The 21,600-nt window shown below is 40.5% G+C and overlaps 1 protein-coding gene across 1 annotated transcript in view; it reads right to left on the reverse strand.

Annotated features, from left to right (window-relative positions):
* The window catches only part of Dsg4 (desmoglein 4), a 28,387-nt gene extending 14,027 nt beyond the window's left edge, over window positions 1-14,360 (reverse strand). Inside the window, exons 1-9 of the mRNA XM_034518428.2 lie at window positions 14,304-14,360; window positions 13,638-13,769; window positions 11,002-11,157; window positions 10,530-10,674; window positions 8,441-8,607; window positions 8,074-8,208; window positions 6,043-6,228; window positions 3,827-4,098; window positions 2,459-2,598 (exon numbers count right to left, since the gene is read on the reverse strand). Of these exons, the coding sequence (XP_034374319.2) occupies window positions 2,459-2,598; window positions 3,827-4,098; window positions 6,043-6,228; window positions 8,074-8,208; window positions 8,441-8,607; window positions 10,530-10,674; window positions 11,002-11,157; window positions 13,638-13,769; window positions 14,304-14,360 (1,390 nt within the window). The remainder of the gene's footprint in view (window positions 1-2,458; window positions 2,599-3,826; window positions 4,099-6,042; window positions 6,229-8,073; window positions 8,209-8,440; window positions 8,608-10,529; window positions 10,675-11,001; window positions 11,158-13,637; window positions 13,770-14,303) is intronic.
* Window positions 14,361-21,600: the final 7,240 nt, after the last annotated feature.

A 21,600-nucleotide genomic window follows, 5' to 3' on the forward strand; every position in this document is an offset into this window, starting at 1 on the left:
TCTGCAGATGTGTTTTCTCTTCCTCTCATTCCCTTGATCTCAATGGGCATGGAGATGGAAGATGGGATGTCCTTCAGAGAACGTTCATCCTTTGCTCTTCTCGTCCTGTCCTAATGAGTGAATTCCACGTCAACCTCCCCATTCAGGGTCTGACAGGCTCTGTGCGTGGTGCAGTATTCATTAACTCTGGTGTGTGTGTGTGGGGGGGGGGGTTACAACTGCTTGCATACTTTATTCTGTTTTTTGTTGATAAGAAAGTTTGCTTATTTTTTTCTCTAGTGACTTTTCTAGGAAAAATATCATTTCCCCCTAATCTACTTGAAACAAAGTATTGGCCACTATAGTTTATGAGAAAAAGCAGAAGATAAAAATTGGGGTCTGAGTGAAGTCCACTTCCTGCTTTATGCTATGTTATAATGAATAAAGTATTGTTGTTTTTACCCTGCAAGGAGCCTTGATTTTCTCATTTGAAAACTTAGGATATTATTGTCTATCTCTAGTCTAAAGCTAAATCATGTTACAAGATGTTAGTACACTTATTTTAAGGGTAATATTTTATTACATTTAAAAATTTGTCTCTGTGTATTTGTGTGTGTGTGTGTCTGTGTTTGTGTGTGCTTGTATATGTGTGTGTGTGCGTGCCTGTGCACTTGTGTGTGTGTGTGTGTGTGTCTGTGTGTGTGTGCACCACAGCGAGTACGTGAAGGTCAAAGAACAACCTGCAGTAGCTGACTCTATTTCCATCATGTGAGTCCTAGAGACAGAACTCAGGTCATCAGGCTTGGCAGCAAGGACCTTTTCCCACTGAGCCATCTTACCTACTCTAAAGATGCTTTTGGATACCTAAGTGATGATTAATCAAGAGCCTGTCTTTATCACGTGTGATTCTGTTCCCATAGTTTATCATCATGAGACTTTATAAAGTGTCTGTTTGCTTATTCTTTTATTAGAGACACGGCACTGTTCCATAGTTGGTTCTATTTCTCATTCTTTGGCTCTCTGTCGCTGACTTGTGGCCTTGTGATTTGTTAACCAAAAAGGAAGCTGTTGTTATAAAGCTTGCTCTCCTGAGCTTCCACCTTCTTGCTTGCTGTGTACACATTCTGGTAAAAAAAAAAACCCACCCAGATGATGATGCCCTCTACCTACAAGGATCCTGTGCTTAGGTAAGCAAAATGCTTTTTAATCTTTTTGTCCATTTTGGTAACACTTTTTTTTCTTTCTTGAGCCATAATTATCTTTTGTTCTACTTATTGCAGATTTTCACAGATGACCAAGGTATAATCAGCATTGTTAGATTCTGTTTTGAAAAAAAAATAGCCTTCCAGAATGCTGACAATAAGCAAGAAAATGTTAGACATATAATTGACCTGCACGTTGAAAGAGGTACTCTGGATGAAGACAAGAACACATGGCTCATTTCTTGGACTTTATCATGCTTTTGGTTTTTTTTTTTAAGCCTTGCATTTATTCTTTCCCCTTTCAAGTGTCCAGATGGAGCCTCACCTTTCTCCCTGAACATTTTAAAGGCCAGATAGAGCCGTTCACTAACTACTACCTCTGACTTCCCTTAGGCATACATTGAGTCACTCACCTTACACTCCATGTATAGTAAAGGCCAGATACAGCTGTTCATTACCCAACCCCCTCAGACTTCCTTTAGGAATACAGTTGAGACTTTTATCTTTCTTCTTTCTTACTGACTTAGTTTGCTCTGTAGCAGCTGGCTTCCTAGGTACTGTTCCGGAGAATCACTGATTATCAACAAATAAACAAATTCCTGTTGCTATTCTCCAGAAGGAGTATGTCATCGATTTTTCCATGAAGGAAGTAGATCAATCTTTGCTAAAAGATAACAGAATTTGAATCACCTGAAACTTTCTTGACCAAGAACATCTTACAATGGGGACAATGTTGTCTACTTAAGCAACAGGCAGGTTTCTCGTCATAGCTCAGTTCTGGTGACTGAAGTCCATTTGCTCTTAGGCTCACTGCCTCCCACCAAGGTGACCCTGTAATGAACTTTGGGCATAGTTTGTAATCCCGATTGTGAGGAAGCATTCCTCACATACTCCACAAGTGAGATTAGCCATACTCAAGCGATGTGGTCATAAATAGAAACAAACTTTTATTTATACATACCTAACTTCTATGCTTCATACTATAAATCACACATGACTCTGATATGGAACTAAGTGAGATAAATTTTGGCTTGAGTATAATTTATGGTGATGTGTATAATTAAATTCTTTCTATTTTTTTTTTAAGTTTGATAAGTTTAGTTCTTAATCTAACGTACTTAAAACTTACTGTTTTCAGTTTCATTTATACTACTAAATAAAAAAATTTGATTGATACAACTATCAACATTAGAACAGTTATACTAATAATAGTTCATGTAGTTATATTTATCTATTAATCATATTAAATATTAAAATATTGAAAAGAAATTTCTTACCATCTATAGCCAGAATCTCTGCGGCATATATTCCATCTGTAATATATTTTGACTTTGTGTCGAATTCCCTAGAAAACTGTATCTCACCAGTCCTTGAATCAACTTTCAACCAGCTGCCTGCATCATGCCCTATGGCATACCTGTTTTTAAATAAACAAGTTCATCATTATGCTTCCGTCAAAGTTAGACGTTTAAATCACATCAAAACTATAATACAATGAACCCATACTTGTGTTCATTTGATTCATCATAACAATTGTCTTAGTTTACAAAATGTGTTTGTGTGTATGTATGTGTGTATGTGTGTCTATCCCAGTGAGAATCCAGTATTAAATGTATTGTGTTGGGTTGACAACGCTTCATTATTCCTCTTCTCGATTTTTTAATTATATAGTAAAATGTGTAGATATATCTCAGGTCTATTAATTAATAATATTAAGCAATACCAATATTTTTAAATGTAGTTTGAAAAACAAATATTTATTTTTATGCATGGCAGGCTCTGCTTGCTGGTTGTGGGTGTGAGGCAGGCTGGTATCAGAGGGCCTGGCTGCTGGCTTGCTCAGGGGTGGTAGCCCTTAGCAGCCTGTTGGTCTGGGTCTTGTTATGGATAAGGAGCTGAAGGACTTAAGCTGATTGGAAGAACATTGGGGTCTCCAGCAGGTGAGATCAAGCACCCACAGTTCCTCTCTGTCATTTCCTCATGTGAGCAGACTTCAGAGTTTTCCTCAAAGCCAATTAGATTATTACATTTATAGACTTTGTTCACGCTACATGTACTGAGAAGGAAGAAGAGGAGACGGATGAAAAGGGTGAAGAGAAGACCGTTTTAGTAATTTCTAGCATCTTTTGTGTACAGTTTCTGTGCCCAGTGCCCCTAATGTGTGTACTGTTCTCTTTTCTTGTTTTGGCTCGTCATGCTCACATATTTCTGAAGCACCGGTGTCTCAGCCTCTTTCACTCTTTCTTTTTTCCCCCTTTTAGGTCAAGCAGATAGTTGAAAGTCCTCTCAAAGATAGCCACAAGTTTTATGGAAGCAGGTAGTGACTCATTCTTTATGGTGTGTCACTGGCTACAATATAACCTACTCAGGCTTAGTTCAGGGTAGTACAGCTGAGCTCAAAGGATCAAAGAGCGGCTCATGGCAATGTTGGTAGTTGCAATCATTTCCCAGATGCATTGGCTCTATAACTAACCAGAGCTCCCACTAGCGTGTTATTAAATTCCAAGAAAATGCCAAATGCTGTCATGCTCCCTAAAACAGCAACAAGAGAAAAACTCTCTTTCCTTCAAATACTACACAAATTTTGCAGCACACACCACATGAACGAACAGTGGCACACAAGTCTGAACAAGTGCTTGCCATACCTGACATTTGTTGCAGTGTTTCCCGTGTCAATATCGATGGCTGTGTATGTGCCAAGCACATAGTTCGTTAAGGAGGCTCCCCTCATTCCTCCTCGTAGATTAAATGTCATGGAACTTGGGCGAAAGGTGGGTCCTTCCCTCACGTTCACAACCTGGATTCTCACGGGGGTAGAGTGCATTTGGAATTGAGATGCCACTGAGTGGTGGAACTCAGCTTGGTTTCTAACTCCAATGCTGAGGTAAATGTTAGGTTCCTGTTCATAATCCAGCATCTGAAATGATGGACAGAAACAAACAGCTTTGAACTAGTAAAGGGTTCTTTCTTTGGGAGGAGGATGAGGGTGTGTCTTATATAGATGTGTTTAAGTATGTTTTCAGGAGTATCGTAGGTACACACACATATGTGTGTGCATATGGAAGCCTGAGGCTGATGCTGGGTGTCTTTCTCAATGGTGCTCCACCTTATATATTGAAATACAGTCTCTCTCTGAAAGTAAAATGTTTGGCTGGTCTGGTTAACAAGCTTGCCTTGAGGATACCCAGTTTCTGTTTCCTGTGCACTTGGGTTACAGATGGTCCCCGTGACCAAATGACTTTTTTCCTGGGTTCTGAGGATTTGAACTTTGGTTCTCATGTTTTATGGCAAGTACTTTACCCGCTGTGCCATCTCCCCAGCCCAGTGTTTCCTTTAGATAGAATAAGAAACATGAGGAGGAGGCTATACACTAGAGCACAGTCCTGGAATTGTGCAATTCTGATTTTTAAATTGAGATAATTTTAGTTTCATAAGTTTTTTTTTTTTATGCATGTGATCACTTAAGCCTTTTGTGCATGTGTAGGTCAGTTAAATTTATAGGTTCACTTGTTATTTGTTTATATTTTTTGTTATGATGGTGGGAATGGAACCCACCCAGGGTCTTGAACATGCTAGATGGGGGCTCTACCACTGGGCTATAAGTCCAATTCTGAAGCCCATGGCTTAAAATTGAGATTATTTTAGAATTTTCATCTATTTATATGAAACATTTTTAAAAATAAAAATGACACTTTTTTAAATAAAAAATAAAAAGTAAATCTAGAATGGATCAAAAATCACCTATAATTATTGACTGAGTAGGGCTCAGACCTCTTATTGTAGAATTCACATCTGAGACTCTCTTTAAAGTAGTAATGACAGAATAAAGGAGACAATATCTAGGATGTAGGCAAACGTATAATCATTGAGATGATGCAAACAATTCTAAGAAATAGTGCTATTACCATCTGCCCAATACTGTAACTTAGTTGTACTGGGTCTGGTCAATAGGATGGCTTCTTTGTTAGGCACACTCAAGTAAACACCACCCTCTGAGAAATAGTCACCTTTGAACTGAGTTTCACAGATGAAAGATAAGTTTGGTCTTTTGATCTAGAGTGACTGATGTGGCGACATGAAAGGGCACTACTGCTCAGGCCGTGGTAGAAACAAGGAGTGCTGGGCACTGTCTGTGAGACACTGTTATGGACGCTAACACAAACAATGCTGGGTCTTTATTGAGTTCAGGATTACTATCTCCAGACTGGGATCTCACAGACCTGGTTGGATCCCATTTTTGTCATTTGCCACTCAGGAGAACTGAGGCAATTCAGTCTTTTATTTTGTCTCATTTTCTTTAAAAAGGAATCACAGCTTTTCTTCCCCGAGTGGTGTGAGTTAAAGGAGGGTCTGTGTGCAGAGCCTTTCTACAGAAGGACTTTATTGCATGATAGCTGGTGTAGAATATTGCAATTGCTTAGTAAAGACTAGGGTTTTCTCCTTTTGTTATTACATCAACAACCCCATTGAGAGGGCCCTAGTTTCTCTGCTCATTGCATGATGCCTTTTCCGACAAACCTGGTTCAGAAAGATCTCACCTTCTCCCATCTCACCAGTATTTCACTCCTTGATGGGCTTTACATTATACCCTGGCATCACTATTTGTTGTAATGGACCTACTACTTTTAGGGTACTTTCCTTATTTTCTCAGTGAGATATTGAGCACTATGAGTACAATATAGCTTTAGCTTTCTTGCTAATAAATATTGTGTTGCTGGCCAGGAAGACTCCTTCATCACAGTCCAGGAAACTCATGAATATGAAGGGCATTCAGTCTCTGAAGTACTTTCTGAAGGCATACTCTCAACTTAAGGATCACTCGCATCTTCTTTGGAAGGAACCTTATGGATCCCATGCTTACCTTGACCAATTTCAAGATGCCTTCATTGGTTTTTCGATCTGTTTGGATTTCAAACCATTTCCCATCATTGCCAGAAAGGATGGAGTATTGTGCCAACCAGTTATCAGTGCCTTCTTCATCGAGATCGATTGCTTGTAGTCGTATCAGTTCTGAGCTCAAACAATTTTCTTCAATACTTGCTGAGTACTGAAATAAATAGGTCAAGTCCATGTCATGGATTTGCAAAGGAATAAAGACATTTACTGTCATATGATTATCCTCTAAAATACAGCTAACTATGCCAGTGATTTTTGTATCATTTTAAAATGGCATCTATTCAGTCATGAATATAACAACAAGATTGTAAGATAATAAAATATGTTTTCATATGCTACATGTGAAATCAAAATTCCATTGCTGCTTCATTTTTTCATATTTATTTTGACTTACTTTTCTCTTTTAAATAAATAATGACTATTTTAAAATAATCTGTTAATGGCCAAATAGTAAACATTGCACTTTGTGGATCACAAACTCTTCAGGGGCACTGCTCATCACTTCACTGTTCCAGCATAAGGTAGTGAGAGACAACATGGGAGAAGAAGGAAGAAGGAAGAGGAAGAGGAAGAGAGAGAGAGAGAGAGAGAGAGAGAGAGAGAGAGAGAGAGAGAGGAAGAAGAAGAAGAAGAAGAAGAAGAAGAAGAAGAAGAAGAAGAGGAGGAGGAGGAGGAGGAGGAGGAGGAGGAGGAGGAGGAGGAGGAGGAGGAGGAGGAGAAGGAGAAGGAGAAGGAGAAGGAGAAGAAGAAGAAGAAGAAGAAGAAGAAGAAGAAGAAGAAGAAGAAAAAGAAGAAGAAAAAGGAGAAGTATTTTTACTAAAATAGATGATAAGCCATTCCTGTCTCTGTTATTTGGATTTTGTAAAATTTTTTTTTAACTTAAGGTCTCACATAGCCCAGGCTGCTCTTGAATTTGTTATGTAGTTGACAGTGACCTTGAACTTGTGCTCCTCTTGCTTTTACCTCCCAAGAGCTGTGATTGCAGGTATGCTCCACAGCACTGTTGCTAGGCAACCATTCTGGCAACTGCACTACATCCCTAGTCCCAGCTTTATGATGCTTTGTGATGGAGGTGAGAAAGGGAGTTGAGGATGTCTGGGACTCCAGTATAATTAACTCAGCAACTTGCGATGCCTATACAAAAATGCTACTATTGTTTCATTGGATCAGCAAATTTCCCACGTATCTGTGAGTAGCATATATGGAGGAGACTGGTTTTCTAGAAGTTTGCTTGGAACAGTGAGTCAAAGATAAATATATAGGCGCAGGAAAGATTGCTTAGTGGGTTCAGACACTTCCTGCCAAGACTCATTATAACCAGAGTTTGAACCTTGGGACCTATGTGGTGTAAGAAGAGACCCAATTCTTGAAAGTTGTCCTCTGATTTCTACATGTGCACCATAGCTTGTGTGTGCTGACACATCACACACACACACACACACACACACACACACACACACACACACACACACACAGAGAGAGAGAGAGAGAGAGAGAGAGAGAGAGAGAGAGAGAGAGAGAAAGAGAGAAATAGAGTAAATAAATATAAATAAAATAAAAATAAAAAGATAGGGCTGGAGAAGTGGCGCAGCAGTTAAGAGCACTGACTACTCATCCAGAGGACCCAGGTTCAATTCCCAGCATCCACATGGTAGCTCACAACTGTCTGTAACTTTAGTTCCTGGGAATCTGACACCCTCACACAGACATACTTGCAAGCAAAACACCAATGCAGATAGAAATAAAAATGAAATTTAAAGGTTGTTAAAAATAAAACAAAATATTTTAAAGTAAAATATAAAATGTTAAAAAATAAAATGACAAACAGATAGGTATGTTAACATTCATAAGAAATGCTAAAGTTAAAAATAAAGAAATGCTAAAGTTTATATAATAAAGCTGAGTGCACCCATGGTGTAACAGACAGGCTTCTGAGTAAGCATAAGGGCAAACTGATTACTGACAAGGAAGAAAAATCATCAGAATAATGACTTACTGAGGTTTTCTCCAAGATGGGGAAATTATCATTGACATCCAAAATCTTGATTCTGCAGTCACATTCAGAGGACAGCCCATCTGTGGCTCCATCCCGATCGGAGCCTCTCACCAGTAGATTGTACATACTGTGTTGCTTAATTAGAATGACAGAAAATCAGAAGGCTTAGGTCTTGTGGCTCTAACACAACCCATTGCCATTATTTGTTTTTAATAGGTGCATAAAACAAAATCTGTATCACTGACCATTTAGTTTTCATTAGAATGACTAGAGTATTTTTCCTTCCCTCCTGTGCACTGGACTAAGGTCATGCACAAATTATTTCATCTTTGTCTTTACAAAACCATTCATTCATAGCAGGCTTTACCTCTCTGTCAAGGAAACTGGACATTGTGCGGACTTCTCCAGTGTACCTGTTCACCATGAACATGGGTGCACCAGCAGGCTCCTGGGAGATGATCTTGTATGCAATTTTAGAATTCAAGTGGTTGTCTTCATCTGCATCTGTGGCACTTAACTTTACCACCAATGCATCTATAAGGATGGAGGCAGAGAATGGTTGGAATCAATGCTAGAATACTAGAATCAATCCTTCTAGGCATTAGGTATAAAAAGAGAGTGGCCGGTCTTTCCTTGAATTTTCCCGAATTCCTTGAGAGTATGTTACTGTAGCTTACAGCAGGGAGTTGCATCACCCGCCTCAGTAGATACAAAAATAACAGTAGCCAACATGAAATTCTTGACAGTCTATTTTTTTATTCTGTTAATGATAAATTAGTAGCAACCTGGTATCCTTTAATATATGAAAAAGTTCAGTGGAGGGTCATAAAGCCAACGGAAGTGATTTGATCAGATTTGTTTTTTACCATGGGCTTGTGAAATTATTTTCTATTGTTTAATTAAGAAGTTGATAACTTAGTTAAATTCGACATCACAAACATTTATTTCTTATCTCTTTGAGACAGGGTATCTCTGTAGACCAGGCTGGCCCCAAACTCGCAGGTGTGTCTATCTACCTTTGCCCTTGGAGTGCTTGGATCAAAGGAGCATGCTATCACACCTGGTAAATGTGTATATTGCTAATTGTCACTTATAGCAGAATTATTAGTGTTTGCACTAGAAGATAATTTATCAAAGTAAAAGTTATGTAGTTATCAAAATGAGAAATTGATCAGGGAAATATAAAATTTTAAAATTATTCATGCAGAGAAAGAACAGACCCCATGGACTACCCCCACTGGCAACATCCATTTGCAAGGTTGATTTTCCAGAGTTGGCCAATATTTCATCTCCCTGACCTCAAAGTGAAGACCCTATTGCAGGGAATCTTGGTGCGATTAAACAGAAAAAAATGGGGGCACCAGGAGTTTGGAGCTTATGAAGGTGTGTCCTGGTCCTGAAGGTGATTGTATTGATGCTGTGCTCATAGGAGGAAGAAGAGGAGGAGGAGGAAGGGGAGGGGAAAGAGGAGGGGAGGAAGAAGAGGAGGAGGAGGAGGAGGAAATAGCATTGAAGTGGGTGTGGTTTTTTCCTTTTCCCTCACCAAGGCTGCTCCGAGAAGAAGGTAAGGCCAGAGTCACCACATCCCTGCCCCCAATCATCTCTCTTGTGTCCCTTAGACAAAATCTTTCTGCCTTTCCAAGCCTTCTTATTCTGTATGTTCCAAACATGTGTGTTTTTCTTTTTCAATTTTGCTATTATTGCCTCTGGAATGTCTTTCAAGGTATAATGTGAGATGCAGAACTGAAAAGTAAAGGAATATCTGAGGATCAGAAAGAGATGAAAGTAGGTAGAGAGGGAGGAGAGAAAGGGGAAGGTAGCAGCAGCAAAGAAGCATAAGAGTAAGAAGGAAATAAAAGTAAGACAAAGAGAACATGGGGAGGCACTAGACTTGGAATTAAGCAGGATGAAAGAAGTGGGAGAAAAGGCAGAGAGAGAGAGAGAGAGAGACAGAGACAGAGAGAGAGACACAGAGAGAGAGCACATAGAAACACAGATAGATAGAGAAAGACAGAAAAATATATAGAGAGAACAGAATGTTTCTTGCTGTCTGAACACATGATTGCTTGCAGTGGTGGCTCCGATGGAGAGAATGCCTCTGGCACCGTTACTCTCTATGAGGGTTCAGCTGTGACCTTTTGAGCCATAGACCAGAATGGAGTCTGTTGTGGTTTTTGGTTTTCTCAGTTTATTTCTTCAGAGTAAGTCAATCCACCCATTTCTGAGAATGATGCTGAACACTGGCTCAACTGCATATGTAAGAATCATCTATGAATAAGAGTCTATTTAGAATTTTAACTATATATTTTTCTATTTCTAAACATTAGAATGTTTGGGGTTTATTCAAAATGGAACTTGGCTTTTTCTGAAAGTTGAGTAAGCCAGTATGTCAGTCTTCCCAGGCTTTTGAGGAGGAAGTGAACAGACAGTGCAGTAAAGGGACGGTGCACACTCACTGGCGTCGCTGTTCTCTTCAATGTTGGCTGTGTATACATTCTGAGTGAAGACTGGGGGGTTGTCGTTCACATCCATGACTTTCACTCTGAGCTCCAGCGGTTTCTCCAAGTCTTCTCCTCGGGAGTTGAGAGCGCGGCAATGGATCTGGGCAAAGCAGAGCAAAGCTGTCTTTCTCTACTTAATTAGCAACACATTTGAAAACATATGACCAACATTCCAAGAAATAATATTTCTCAGAATATAAGATATAATTCAGATTATACTGGAGCCTAGCTATTGAAATGTCATTGGAACTTGTCCATAAACAGGTGTAGTACATGGGACACCAACTTGTCTCCTTCAGACTATTCTTTCAAACCCTTCAATCTATTATTTTATTTTTAATCAATCCACAGACTTAATTCATTTTCTTTTTTTTTAAAGGAGGGAAAAAATTTAAAAAGTTAATAAAAATCTATGTCCAGGACTTACCAGGAACAGTGGGGTTATCTCTCTGTCTACCACTGAGGTAATGTTGATTTCTCCAGTCCGAGGGTTGATGGTGAACACTCCATAAGGTGGCCGATCAATCCCCGCTCCAGAGATTCGGTAAGTTATCCTCTGGCTCACTTCACAGTCTGATCTAATCTACAAGAGAGATGGCTAGGGTTGGGACCTAATTTAGGTGCAGTGTAGTTTGAGATGGAACATCACAACTGGGCCTCTCCAAGCTTCATACTATGGTGAACAAAGTAACATTACCTCATAGGCTCATTGTAGGATTGTGTGTGTGTGTGTGTGTGTGTGTGTGTGTGTGTGTGTTTATGTGTATGAATGCAGGTGCCCTTAGAGGCCATAGGCATCAGACCCTCCTGGAGCTGGAATTAGAGGCAAGTGCAAGCCATCTGAAATAGATGTTGAGAACTGAATTCAAGTCCTCCACAAGAACAGTATGCATTATTAATCTCCGAGCCATCTCTGCAGCCTGCCTCCCTTGCTTTTATATTTGAAGCAGCCTAGGTGGACATCAACCTTGCTGAAGATGATCATGCATTCTGGTCCCTTTCCCTTCAGTCCCTCCAGAGCTGAAATCACAGGCATGAAACAGCATGCCTGGTTTCACGTAGGGCCAGAACTCAAAGGTATATACAAATACATATGTGTGCTTGCATATATAAACCTGCCGTGTGGGTTTTGCTTTAATAGTTTTATTTCCATTGATCACAAATTTAAGCTGTTAATATTTTGGAATCTTACCTCTATACAGCAGAAGAGAATATGTGTTAAACTCCTAAGATTTACTACCTAATCAACACAATTCAAAGAAGCTGGAAATACATCATTGGTTAGCTCAATTCTAAAGATCTTTTCTATTTAGGAGAAAGCCTAGCAAGTCTCCCAGGGAAAATACAACAGGGATAACAGCTCTGTAACTCAGGAAGAGTAATGGAAACAATATCTTAAAGTTTTCCTCAAAAGGAGTAAGAAGAGGAGGAGAAGAAGCAGAGGAGAAGCTAGGTGATGAGAGAGAGAAAGAGGGGGGAGACAGGGAGGTAGATGTTCATGTATCTCCACCAGTCAAAGATAGTTGATATATCTAGGTTGAGTAGTGGGTTACACCTCTGATTGAGCATTACCAAACTTATAAAGCCTTTGATTAACATTTTTTAAAAAATGTATAAGTGCAAAAAAGGAAAAGGGGGCATGGGATAGGGGTTTTCTAAGGGGGGGATGGGAAAAGGGGATGGCATATGAAATGTAAATAAAATATCCAAAAAAAAAAGTTTTCCTCAAATCTGGATGTCGGCGAAAGCACGTGTCACTTTCTTGAACACAGTGCGTCACCTTTGCAGACACTTGCTTTGTTTTCAGCCTAAAGCTGTAAAGGGATTTGGTGGACAACCCTCCTTGATTTCAGTGAAGGGCCAGGATCAAGATGCCCAGAATTAAGTGGCCTCCAACTTTTCAAGGACCGAGTAAGTGCGTGTTCTTCTTATACCATTTCTTTCTCATTGCTAGCCTTTGCTTGTGAATGCCTGCTCGGACTCTTAGCTTTTACGGCCGATGAGATTGCTCCCTGGGTAAACGCATTTGCTGCCAAGCCTGGTGAAGCTGAGTTTGAGCCTCAAATCCCACCTGATGGAAGGAGAGACTCCCACAAGTTGTTCTTTGTCACATTCTCTCTCTCTCTCTCTCTCTCTCTCTCTCTCTCTCTCTCTCTCTCTCTCTCTCTCTTTCCTTCCCCCCCCTCTCTCTCTCTCTCTCTCACACACACACACACACACACACACACACACACACACACACACACGTTCTTTCTGTCATACTCTTTTTCCCATCCCTCCCTCGCACACAAATGTAACTGAAATCTTCTTTATAAAAACACTCCTAGTTTCAGGGCTTAGAGATTTGGTTTGCATCTGCAGCAGCATCTTTACTTTATACAATTGTTTTGGAGTCGGTCTTGTCACTGTCACAAACTTGTGACATGTGCAGGGCACAAAGAGCAGAGCCCAGGAGACTGCTCCATCCACTCATGCTGGAGATCCAAGTCTCAGAATAACTCACCGTAAACTTTCTGTTGTGTATTGATCTTCAGCTTGGGATATTTAATAGTGTCCTAGGGATGGGACTCTGTCTTGGTCAGTCAAGTGCTTGCCTTGTAAGCATGAGGCCCAGTGTTTGATCCCCAGAACCCACATTAAAGAAGCCTGGGCACGGTAGCGTGTGCTTGTAATCCAGGTGTGCTGCAAGAGGAGGCAGGTAGCTCCCTGGGCTCACTGGCCACCCAGCCTAACCTAGTTGGTGAGCTTCAGGTCAGTGAGAATGAGGTGAGTAAACAGCTCTGAGGCACTCAGCTGAGGTCATCAAATGTCCCTCACAGATACTTTCATACAGATGCATGTGCCCATACACGTAAGTGCATCTGCACACGCACACACCACATGCATACACATTGAAAAAATAACATCTGAGCAGCACAGGCCAATGACAGCAAGCCATCCTTAAAAAAAAATCTCCGTGGGCTGCTGAAGGTTGCAAGGACTTGAAATACTCCAGAGCTTTCCCAATGCAAATGGATGAAGCTGCGATGAACTCAGGCTACCCCTGCTGCCTCCATTACTCACTCTGGCTATCGGATTCCTCTTGGAGTTGTCCTCGCCCTCCCGACAGGCTGCAGCAAACTTGATCCACTCCCGCTTCTGTCTTCTGACAGTCTGCCAGGTCGTGGTGCCATTTTCAGTGTCTAATTCTTTTACCTAAAGCAAAATTGATTCATGTTTCTTATAGTGTTAGAGGACCGTGTACTTAAACAATTGCTTAACATTACACAATGTGTCCAGAGGAAATGATAAATTGAGGAACAAAGGAATTGAGTTTTCTAATTTATAACTCTGGACAGACAGAACCTCCCCAGCCCCAACTGTGCTGGAATGGTCTCATGTCTCTAGAAGACCCCATTTATACATTTTTAACTCTGCACATTTCTTTCATTTACAGATCATCAGGGGCATCTTTCATTTGCTTTGCTATAGGCTGCCAAACGTGTACATAGGCTACTAGCATGTTTGAAGAGTAGAAGTTGCTAAGACAAGCTTTGGAAACCACACCTTACAGGCAGAGAGATCAAGAGCCACAGGTCTCCTATTGCTATTGCAGTTTGGTTCAGGTTCTGTCTTTTACTTTTGTCAAGATAACTACAGCCCCTAATATTTCAAGTTATAATACATGATGTGCTTTACCATCTAAGTTTCTTTTCATTTTAAGTAGAGAAGATAGCTGTTACACATTACCTCAACGATAAATTCACTGTTTACTCCCAGCATCACCTGTAATAGAAAGTAAAGCATTAGCATACATTTGTGTAATCTAGAGGAAGCAGAATTATAGAACTATGATAGTCCTATACCATTTCTTATGTATATATACAATTAATAATGCAAAATACAATTGGTAGAAGAAGATAAGCAATACGATGTTTTTTTTTGTCCTTAAAATCCTTTTGAACTTTATAAGAGTACGAAAAGATAACTCTTGGGATAAGGATATGGCTCAGCAGGTAAAATGCTTTCTATGCAAGGATGAGGTCCTGCCCACATTCCTGTAAAAGCTAGACACAGTGGTGTGTATCTGTAGTTCTAGGGTGGTTGATCTAAATTCCTGGGCCTGTTGGCCAACCAATCTAGGCAAAAAGAAAGCTTCAGGTTCAATGAAAGACTTAATTTGAAAAAAAAAATAGAAATTTTAAAATAGAAATTTTAACCTTTGATCTCCATTCATGTGCGCGCGCACACACACACACACACACACACACACACACACACACACGAGAGAAACAGAAATAAGAGCACTATTCCATAGCTGATGAAGAGTCTATAGACATATTGGGATGGGAAAAACAGAATGAGCAATTTCTTTGTGTCTTGTCCAGAAGAAGTTGACAATCTGAGGGTGCTGTGAAGACTTGGGGTGATGATAAGATGCTATCATGAACTACAGATAGAAGAGGATCTCAAGAACTGAAAGCAGGTGGGACACCTGCCATGGACACAGACAAGATTCTGACAGATGAGAGTGAGTGCAGGGAGACATAGGGCAAAATGGGTCTTAAAATCCGGAATGGCAACAGCAAATTAGAAATCTGCCAGTGGGGATTGAGTCTCCTTTTTTTCACTGTCTCTTGTATGTGGACTCTCATTAGATGTTAATAAAGTGGCTAAGCCTGTGAAGGAAGATCAGTATTTGATGGAAGATATTATGCTTTGGTTGCACAGAATGTACTATTTTATAATTATGGTCTTGATTCAAGGTTAGAGTTTATTTTATTTTATTTTATTTTTTGAAAAGCAGATCCTTGTGGAAGGTAAAGGAAAGAAATCAAACAGAATCTTACTATTCAGAGAGCAAAAATTCTCTTTGATTTTTTGCAAATACTTAAGTATATAGTTGTAGTTGCTTTGATTGGAAGAAACTATACATATAATTTTACACTTTGCTGTTTGTACTCAGTGATTATTGTCATAAGGTCCTGTGTTAGTGAATACAGTGATCTGCTTTGGTGGCTACCTTACAGATCACTTGTTCATTTTGGTCAGTGGGAAATTAGAGTGAGAACCATGTACACTCCACAGTGAGGACTGCAGACTAAATCTAACATCCAATTCCCACCTCAGTAATATTTGGTCAATGAGCCTGTGAGATCATTACCTAGACAATTTTGGGGAGATGGCTCTGTGGCGAAGTCTCTTGCCTCCCAAGTACGAGAACCTGTGCTCAATTCCACGTCAAAGCCTATGTTACAAGCCAGGTATAGTGGTGTAGGCTTGTAATTCCATGGGTGGTGACATGGGTGGTCGAGACAGGTGGAAACCTAGAAACTTGTTGGCCAGCTAACATAGCTACCTGGTGAATTCCAGGCCAACAAGAGATCTTGTCTCTTAAAAAGTTTCAGGAATTAAACAACACCTGGAGTTGTCCTCTGACTTTTATGTTCACACACACACACACAGCCTCAAACACAAACACATACGTGAACATATACATGTACACACATGTAACCACCACACACAAATACACACATGTGAACACATACATGTAGCCTGCCTCACGAACACAGACGTATGTGGACCTACCCACCCCATTTGAAACCTCCTGTCCTCGTCCTCAGCATATTACACTCTCTGCTCAGTCGTCTCTCATTCCCCCTTGGTTCTGTTCTTGGAAGTTGCCCTCCTCTGTTCCTGACCCCGTCTCAGGCCTGACAGAACCACAGTAGCATCAGTGCCTTGCATCCCCACCCACCTTCGGTGAAGACAAGCTGAGCTGGGAGCTTCAGAGCTGTAATCAACCAATAGTCTCATTTAACTTGAAAGCAGCGAGAGTGAGTCTTAGCTGGGTCCTGCTTGTAAATCAAGTAGCGATTCGCCCGGTGATTTTCGCTTCGCAGTGAGAACAGTCTCACCTGGTTTCTGCCTGCCTCCAAACCTGCGAGGGTGACACTGCATCTATTCAGTGGTGGGACAGCAAGTGATTGTGGCTCTGTTCTGCTGATTGTGATTATTTTTATTCAACACCCAAAGATGTTTTTCAGTCATCTAATGTCATTTTTATCAACTTGCTCTAATTTTGTCTGAATTTTGGTAACATACTCGTGCCCCATGCTCTCAATCAGTGTGTGTGTGTGTGTGTGTGTGTGTGTGTGTGTGTGTTGACTGTTTCCATCCTCTGGCAGCTGTCCTCCACAACTTTCATTCCTGAACCTTAACAACAGCTGAAATGAAGGATGTGCCCCCTGAGTTCTTACTACAGTGACTGAGAGCTAAACTTGTCCATAGTAAGATCAGGGTTGCAAAAGGTAAATTCTAAATGCCACTGTCCCTTGGTAATCATTGCCCTCCATTAGAGACACAATAGATAACTAAGTGGCTTTGACTTGGAATTTGTTTAGTTTCTGTTTCCGCCTGAACTCCCAGATCCTGTTTCTACTGATGAACCAACTGACTGGATTAGCTTTACAACTAAAACAGCTGTGTGACTGATAGAAAATATGCACACATGGAGATCTTGATGTGAAAGAACTAAGGGTAGAAACTAAAAGTTGATCTTGCTACCGATCTCAACGTTTGTCTTGCTACCGATGGATGGAGTTTCTCAAAACTTGTTTTTGGATAAGCCTATTATTAGAATTAAACAAGAATCACACCATGCTGTATTTGACTTTATCCTTTGCTTGTATGCGCAGTCCCAAGGGTACTTGTTAGTATTGCTGTGTAGACAGCATCACTAGAACTCTCTCTTGGCTGGGTTATTAGATTCTCTTCTCATCACTGAAGACTGACACTAGGCAAGTGTCCACATCTGTCTCTGGATATACTGTACTTTTTATTTTGAGACAGCATTCCACTAGGTGGCTTAGCTGGTCCTTCTACTTATGCTTCTCCTGCCTCAGTTTCCTGGGTAGCCAGGAGCACAGGCCCATGCCACCAGACCCAGATAATTCTTTAAACTTATTCTGAATCTGCAAAGTAATCCATCCTTGAAACCATTTTAAAGTAACTTCTTAACTGACGAATCTTACAGGCTGCCAAGTTTTGCTGGACTGTTCAAAAGCACTTTACTTGTAAAAAGTTCTTCAAAAGATTCGGAGTCTTTTGAATCAGTGCCACCACCACGTCTGGGACTATCTCCCAGTCTGTTTTCCCAGACAATTTCACACAATGCCTTGCTGTGCATCCTTCTGTTTGTTAAGGGTGAATTGCGTGACTTTTTTTTTTTTTTTTAAAGAGGGGTATGTTGATTGGAGGAAAAGGTGCATGTATGTGTGTATCTACATGTGCACAAAAGCTAAGAAGACATTTTTTTTAAAAGCATTTTTGCACTTAGATCATTTGACATGATTGTGCATTTCATCACAATACCTTGCTGACTGTTCCTACGTTTGCAACCAAGCCACTGTAAAGTCTACGAGATCAGTATAGATTTAAGGGTAAAGAACTGATAGACCATAGTGGCAGTCATACCTTAAGTTGTAATCTGACCTGGTACAAAGCACTGTAGTCAGAGACAAATTCCTGTGAGTTAGGGGTAGATGAAGAGAATTTTTTTCCTGTTCTAGTAGGTGACCTTAGACAGTCTCATAGCTCTTCTTGTTTCAGATAGAAATAGATCTTTATCTACATAGAGTCAAGATGTGGAAAGCACAGGTACAGAGGATGCTAGGCACATCTGTGAAGAGGAAGGGAGAAGGAAAGAGGCCTTCTGCATTGGAGAGTGCAGGTATGGTGTACCTCTATACACAAAAGTACCGGTTAATCAAAAGAACTGAAATTTACCACATTAGCCAGATGTGGAATTTATTTCAAAGAGATAAGTGCGTCTTGTCCTCTCCACAGAGCCCACCTCAACTGATGAATGACCCGCCTCCATGGCAGCTCCAATGATCCTTGTATATAAGTTTTACATCCCTCCTCTCCCACTGACTTTTATAAAGTCAGGGCATCTGCAATGCCAGATCTCTGGGTAGATGTCTTATCTGGCAACATTCATGTGTCTGATGGAGGTCTCTGTGGTACCCTTGGGTTCTATGTCCAGTCAATTTTATTGATGATGGCCACAGTGGCCAATCCCTCCCTCTGAATCCCAATCCCTTGAGGTTCAGACCTCCCTGAAAGAGCTCAGCTTGTGGGACTGTGGGCCTAAGCTTTGTCACATCTGTGAATGTTCCTTAGAGGAACACTAGAGGAAAACGCTCATCACACTGTACCAAGTAGCTGAGCTGCATGGAAGTCAAGCTGTGGGCTATAGCCATGAACTCCTGGACAACTAGAGAAATCCCTTGCCTGGGAAAGTCACCTTTTCAGAACACATATGGGCCAGGCATTCTTCTCTGATGTGGCTTGGCTGGAAAGCTTTCCTAAAGACTCCCACGTACAAGGGAACTGGCTGAACCAGTTGTCAGGATGGCAGAACACTAGAGAAGGGAATCAGAGGCACCTGCTGTTGAAGGAGCAAAATAACTTGGAGAGACTTTCTAGCTTCTAGCTTTCTGGCTTTCTAGCTGGGTTTGTTTCTGACTTTCTGGCTTTCTAGCTGGGTTTGTTTCTGCAGGCCTCAGGCTGAGACTGCTTTTCATCTACCCTTCTCCTCTGGGTGCCCTTGTTTTATAGCTCACTGTATTTATGGAAGGAGACATTTTGGGTAATGAGATGCTGTCTGCCATACATCTGTGCTATTTTATGAGAACACTGCGAAAGGTAAGGCCAAAGGGGGCAACAAAGAACAAGAACAGATACCGGAATGTATCAGACATCATAAGAGAAGCATGTCCAGGGTTGGAATTATCCCCCAAGTGTGGAGGGAGTAGATTTTTGTGCAACAAAAAGAATTTTGGTCTTGAAGAATTGGATTCAGTCTTAGACAGTCTGAATAATAAGTGCTGGCTTAGTTCTCTCCCTCTCTCCCTCCCTCCCTCCCTCCCTCCCTCCCTCCCTCCCTCCCTCCCTTCCCCTCCCTCCCCTCCTTTTTAATTGCAATGCATTTACTTTGAAATACCACTGTTAGGTGTAAGATGTTTGCTGCTGTAAGGTGACAAAATGGCAAGGTGACCAATGTAAGGTGACCATGGCAGACCACAGCCTACAGACCCGACTCCTCCTTTTCTCAGTTTAAGGCATTCAGGCTCATTGTGAAATCCAGTGTCTGTATAAATGCTGCCTATCAGTGGGTGCGTGGGAAATATGCTAATGGAATGGACTGGGATTCATGTTAGGAACTGAATCTAGTCATTCACTAACGAGTTTCGTTGACAAAATAAATGACAGGCAAAGTCCCCTGCATGCATGGCTAGTTCTGATGTTACATTTCAAAGGAAGAGTAAGATATACAACATTCCATTCCTATCTTGTTTTAGCAAATGTCAGAAAATTTTCTGGGCCTTATGTTTTCTTTCAATATTTTCCCCAGACTACCTGGTGATTTTACATCAGCAGTATATTCTGAGCTCATTGCAGTATTAAAATTAGTCCCTTATATTCTGTATCTTATATTTATATTTAAAGCGGTAGCTACTGAATAAGGCTTTTCCCACCCTCTTTATGACTTGTCTTTTTGAAGTCAATTTTGAAGTCATCCAGGACCAACTTATTAATGAGCAGTTCTTCCTCAAATAATGCTCATAAAAATTATTGAGTAAAGCAGTTACCATCTTCCGAGGCTTATAGTAGAGATGCCAAGTTCAAGCCTAATTATACTACTTTTGTTTGTAATTGAAGGTATATCAAGTACTGGCCTTTTCGTTTGTAAGCCATGTAATTTTCTAGGTAGAAAGGAAGGGCAAACATTTCTCATGCAAGTAATGTTCTGGGGCTTTATGCCGGTCACTCCTGTCTCACAGCCTATCATCAGAGCTGGTCTACGTCAGTGGGGAATTCCAGCTACAGTAGCATTGGGAGCGGGGAGGAAACATGGCCACCCAGTCAACGGTCCAATGGCATCTCAAAGAACTTTTCCCTGGATCTTAGGCTTTAGGAAGAAACGATAAAACTAGGTATTTAGGATGCAGGATGTTCTTAAAGAAAGACAAGTATCTTGTAAAAATAAAAAGCAGGCAATTGTGGTGCAAGACTTTAATCCCTGCACTTAGGAGGTAGAGGCAGGTGGAGCTCTGTGAGTTTGAGGCCAGTGTGATCTACAAAGCTAGTTTCAGGATAGCCAAGGCTACACAAAAAAACTCTATCTCGAAAAACCAAAACCAAACCAACCAACCACCATCACAACCACCACCAACAAAGAACAAAAAAATTACCACTACCAAAACACCAAACAAACAAACAAACAAACAAAAAACCCAAAGAAGCAAAATAAAAAGTATTGTAGTCTAAAAAGCCATGTATATTTTTGGAGCTGGTGTGTGTGCGTGTGCGTGTGCGTGTGTGTGTCTGTATCTCTATCTGTGTTATGTATTTATCTCTGTCTATCTGTGTTGTGTATTTATCTTTGTCTATCTGTGTTATGTGTTCATGTGTGTGTGCATACACATAGTGCACTCATGTGTTTGGAGGCCAGAGGTCAGAGGTTTGAGGTCAACTCTGGGTTTTGTTTCTCACATGTGTTCCCACTGGCCATGCGTTTGTTTTTTTCCTGAGGTCTTTCCAGGGACCTAGATCTCATTGATCCAGATGGGCTGCCTGGCCACTGTGTCCAAAGGATTAGACAGAATTTTTACCCTGCAACTCTCTCTCTAGGTGAAGATTATTGAAAAAAGATATGCTTAAAGTTAGTGATTATAGTATGGTTGCAAAATTAGTTATCTGTTAGGATATAAAAATCATTTTTATGTAAAATTCCTGCCATAAAATATGCAACAGTTTGAAGGTAAAGATATAAAATTGTCTTATAAGATATATGTACTATATATATATATATATATATATCTTTAGCCTCTGATACCATCACCACCACCATCACTACCAAAATAAGTCCGATTTAGTTTCAACAGTCTATTTAGTTTCATCACTACTCACAGTGATGAGGACACCATAGCTTCTGTAATAGTTAGCCAGAAGTGAACCATTTAATGATTTCTAGGCTTTA

Source organism: Arvicanthis niloticus, chromosome 14 (genome assembly GCF_011762505.2).
Source record: "Arvicanthis niloticus isolate mArvNil1 chromosome 14, mArvNil1.pat.X, whole genome shotgun sequence".
Classification (NCBI taxonomy): domain Eukaryota; kingdom Metazoa; phylum Chordata; class Mammalia; order Rodentia; family Muridae; genus Arvicanthis; species Arvicanthis niloticus.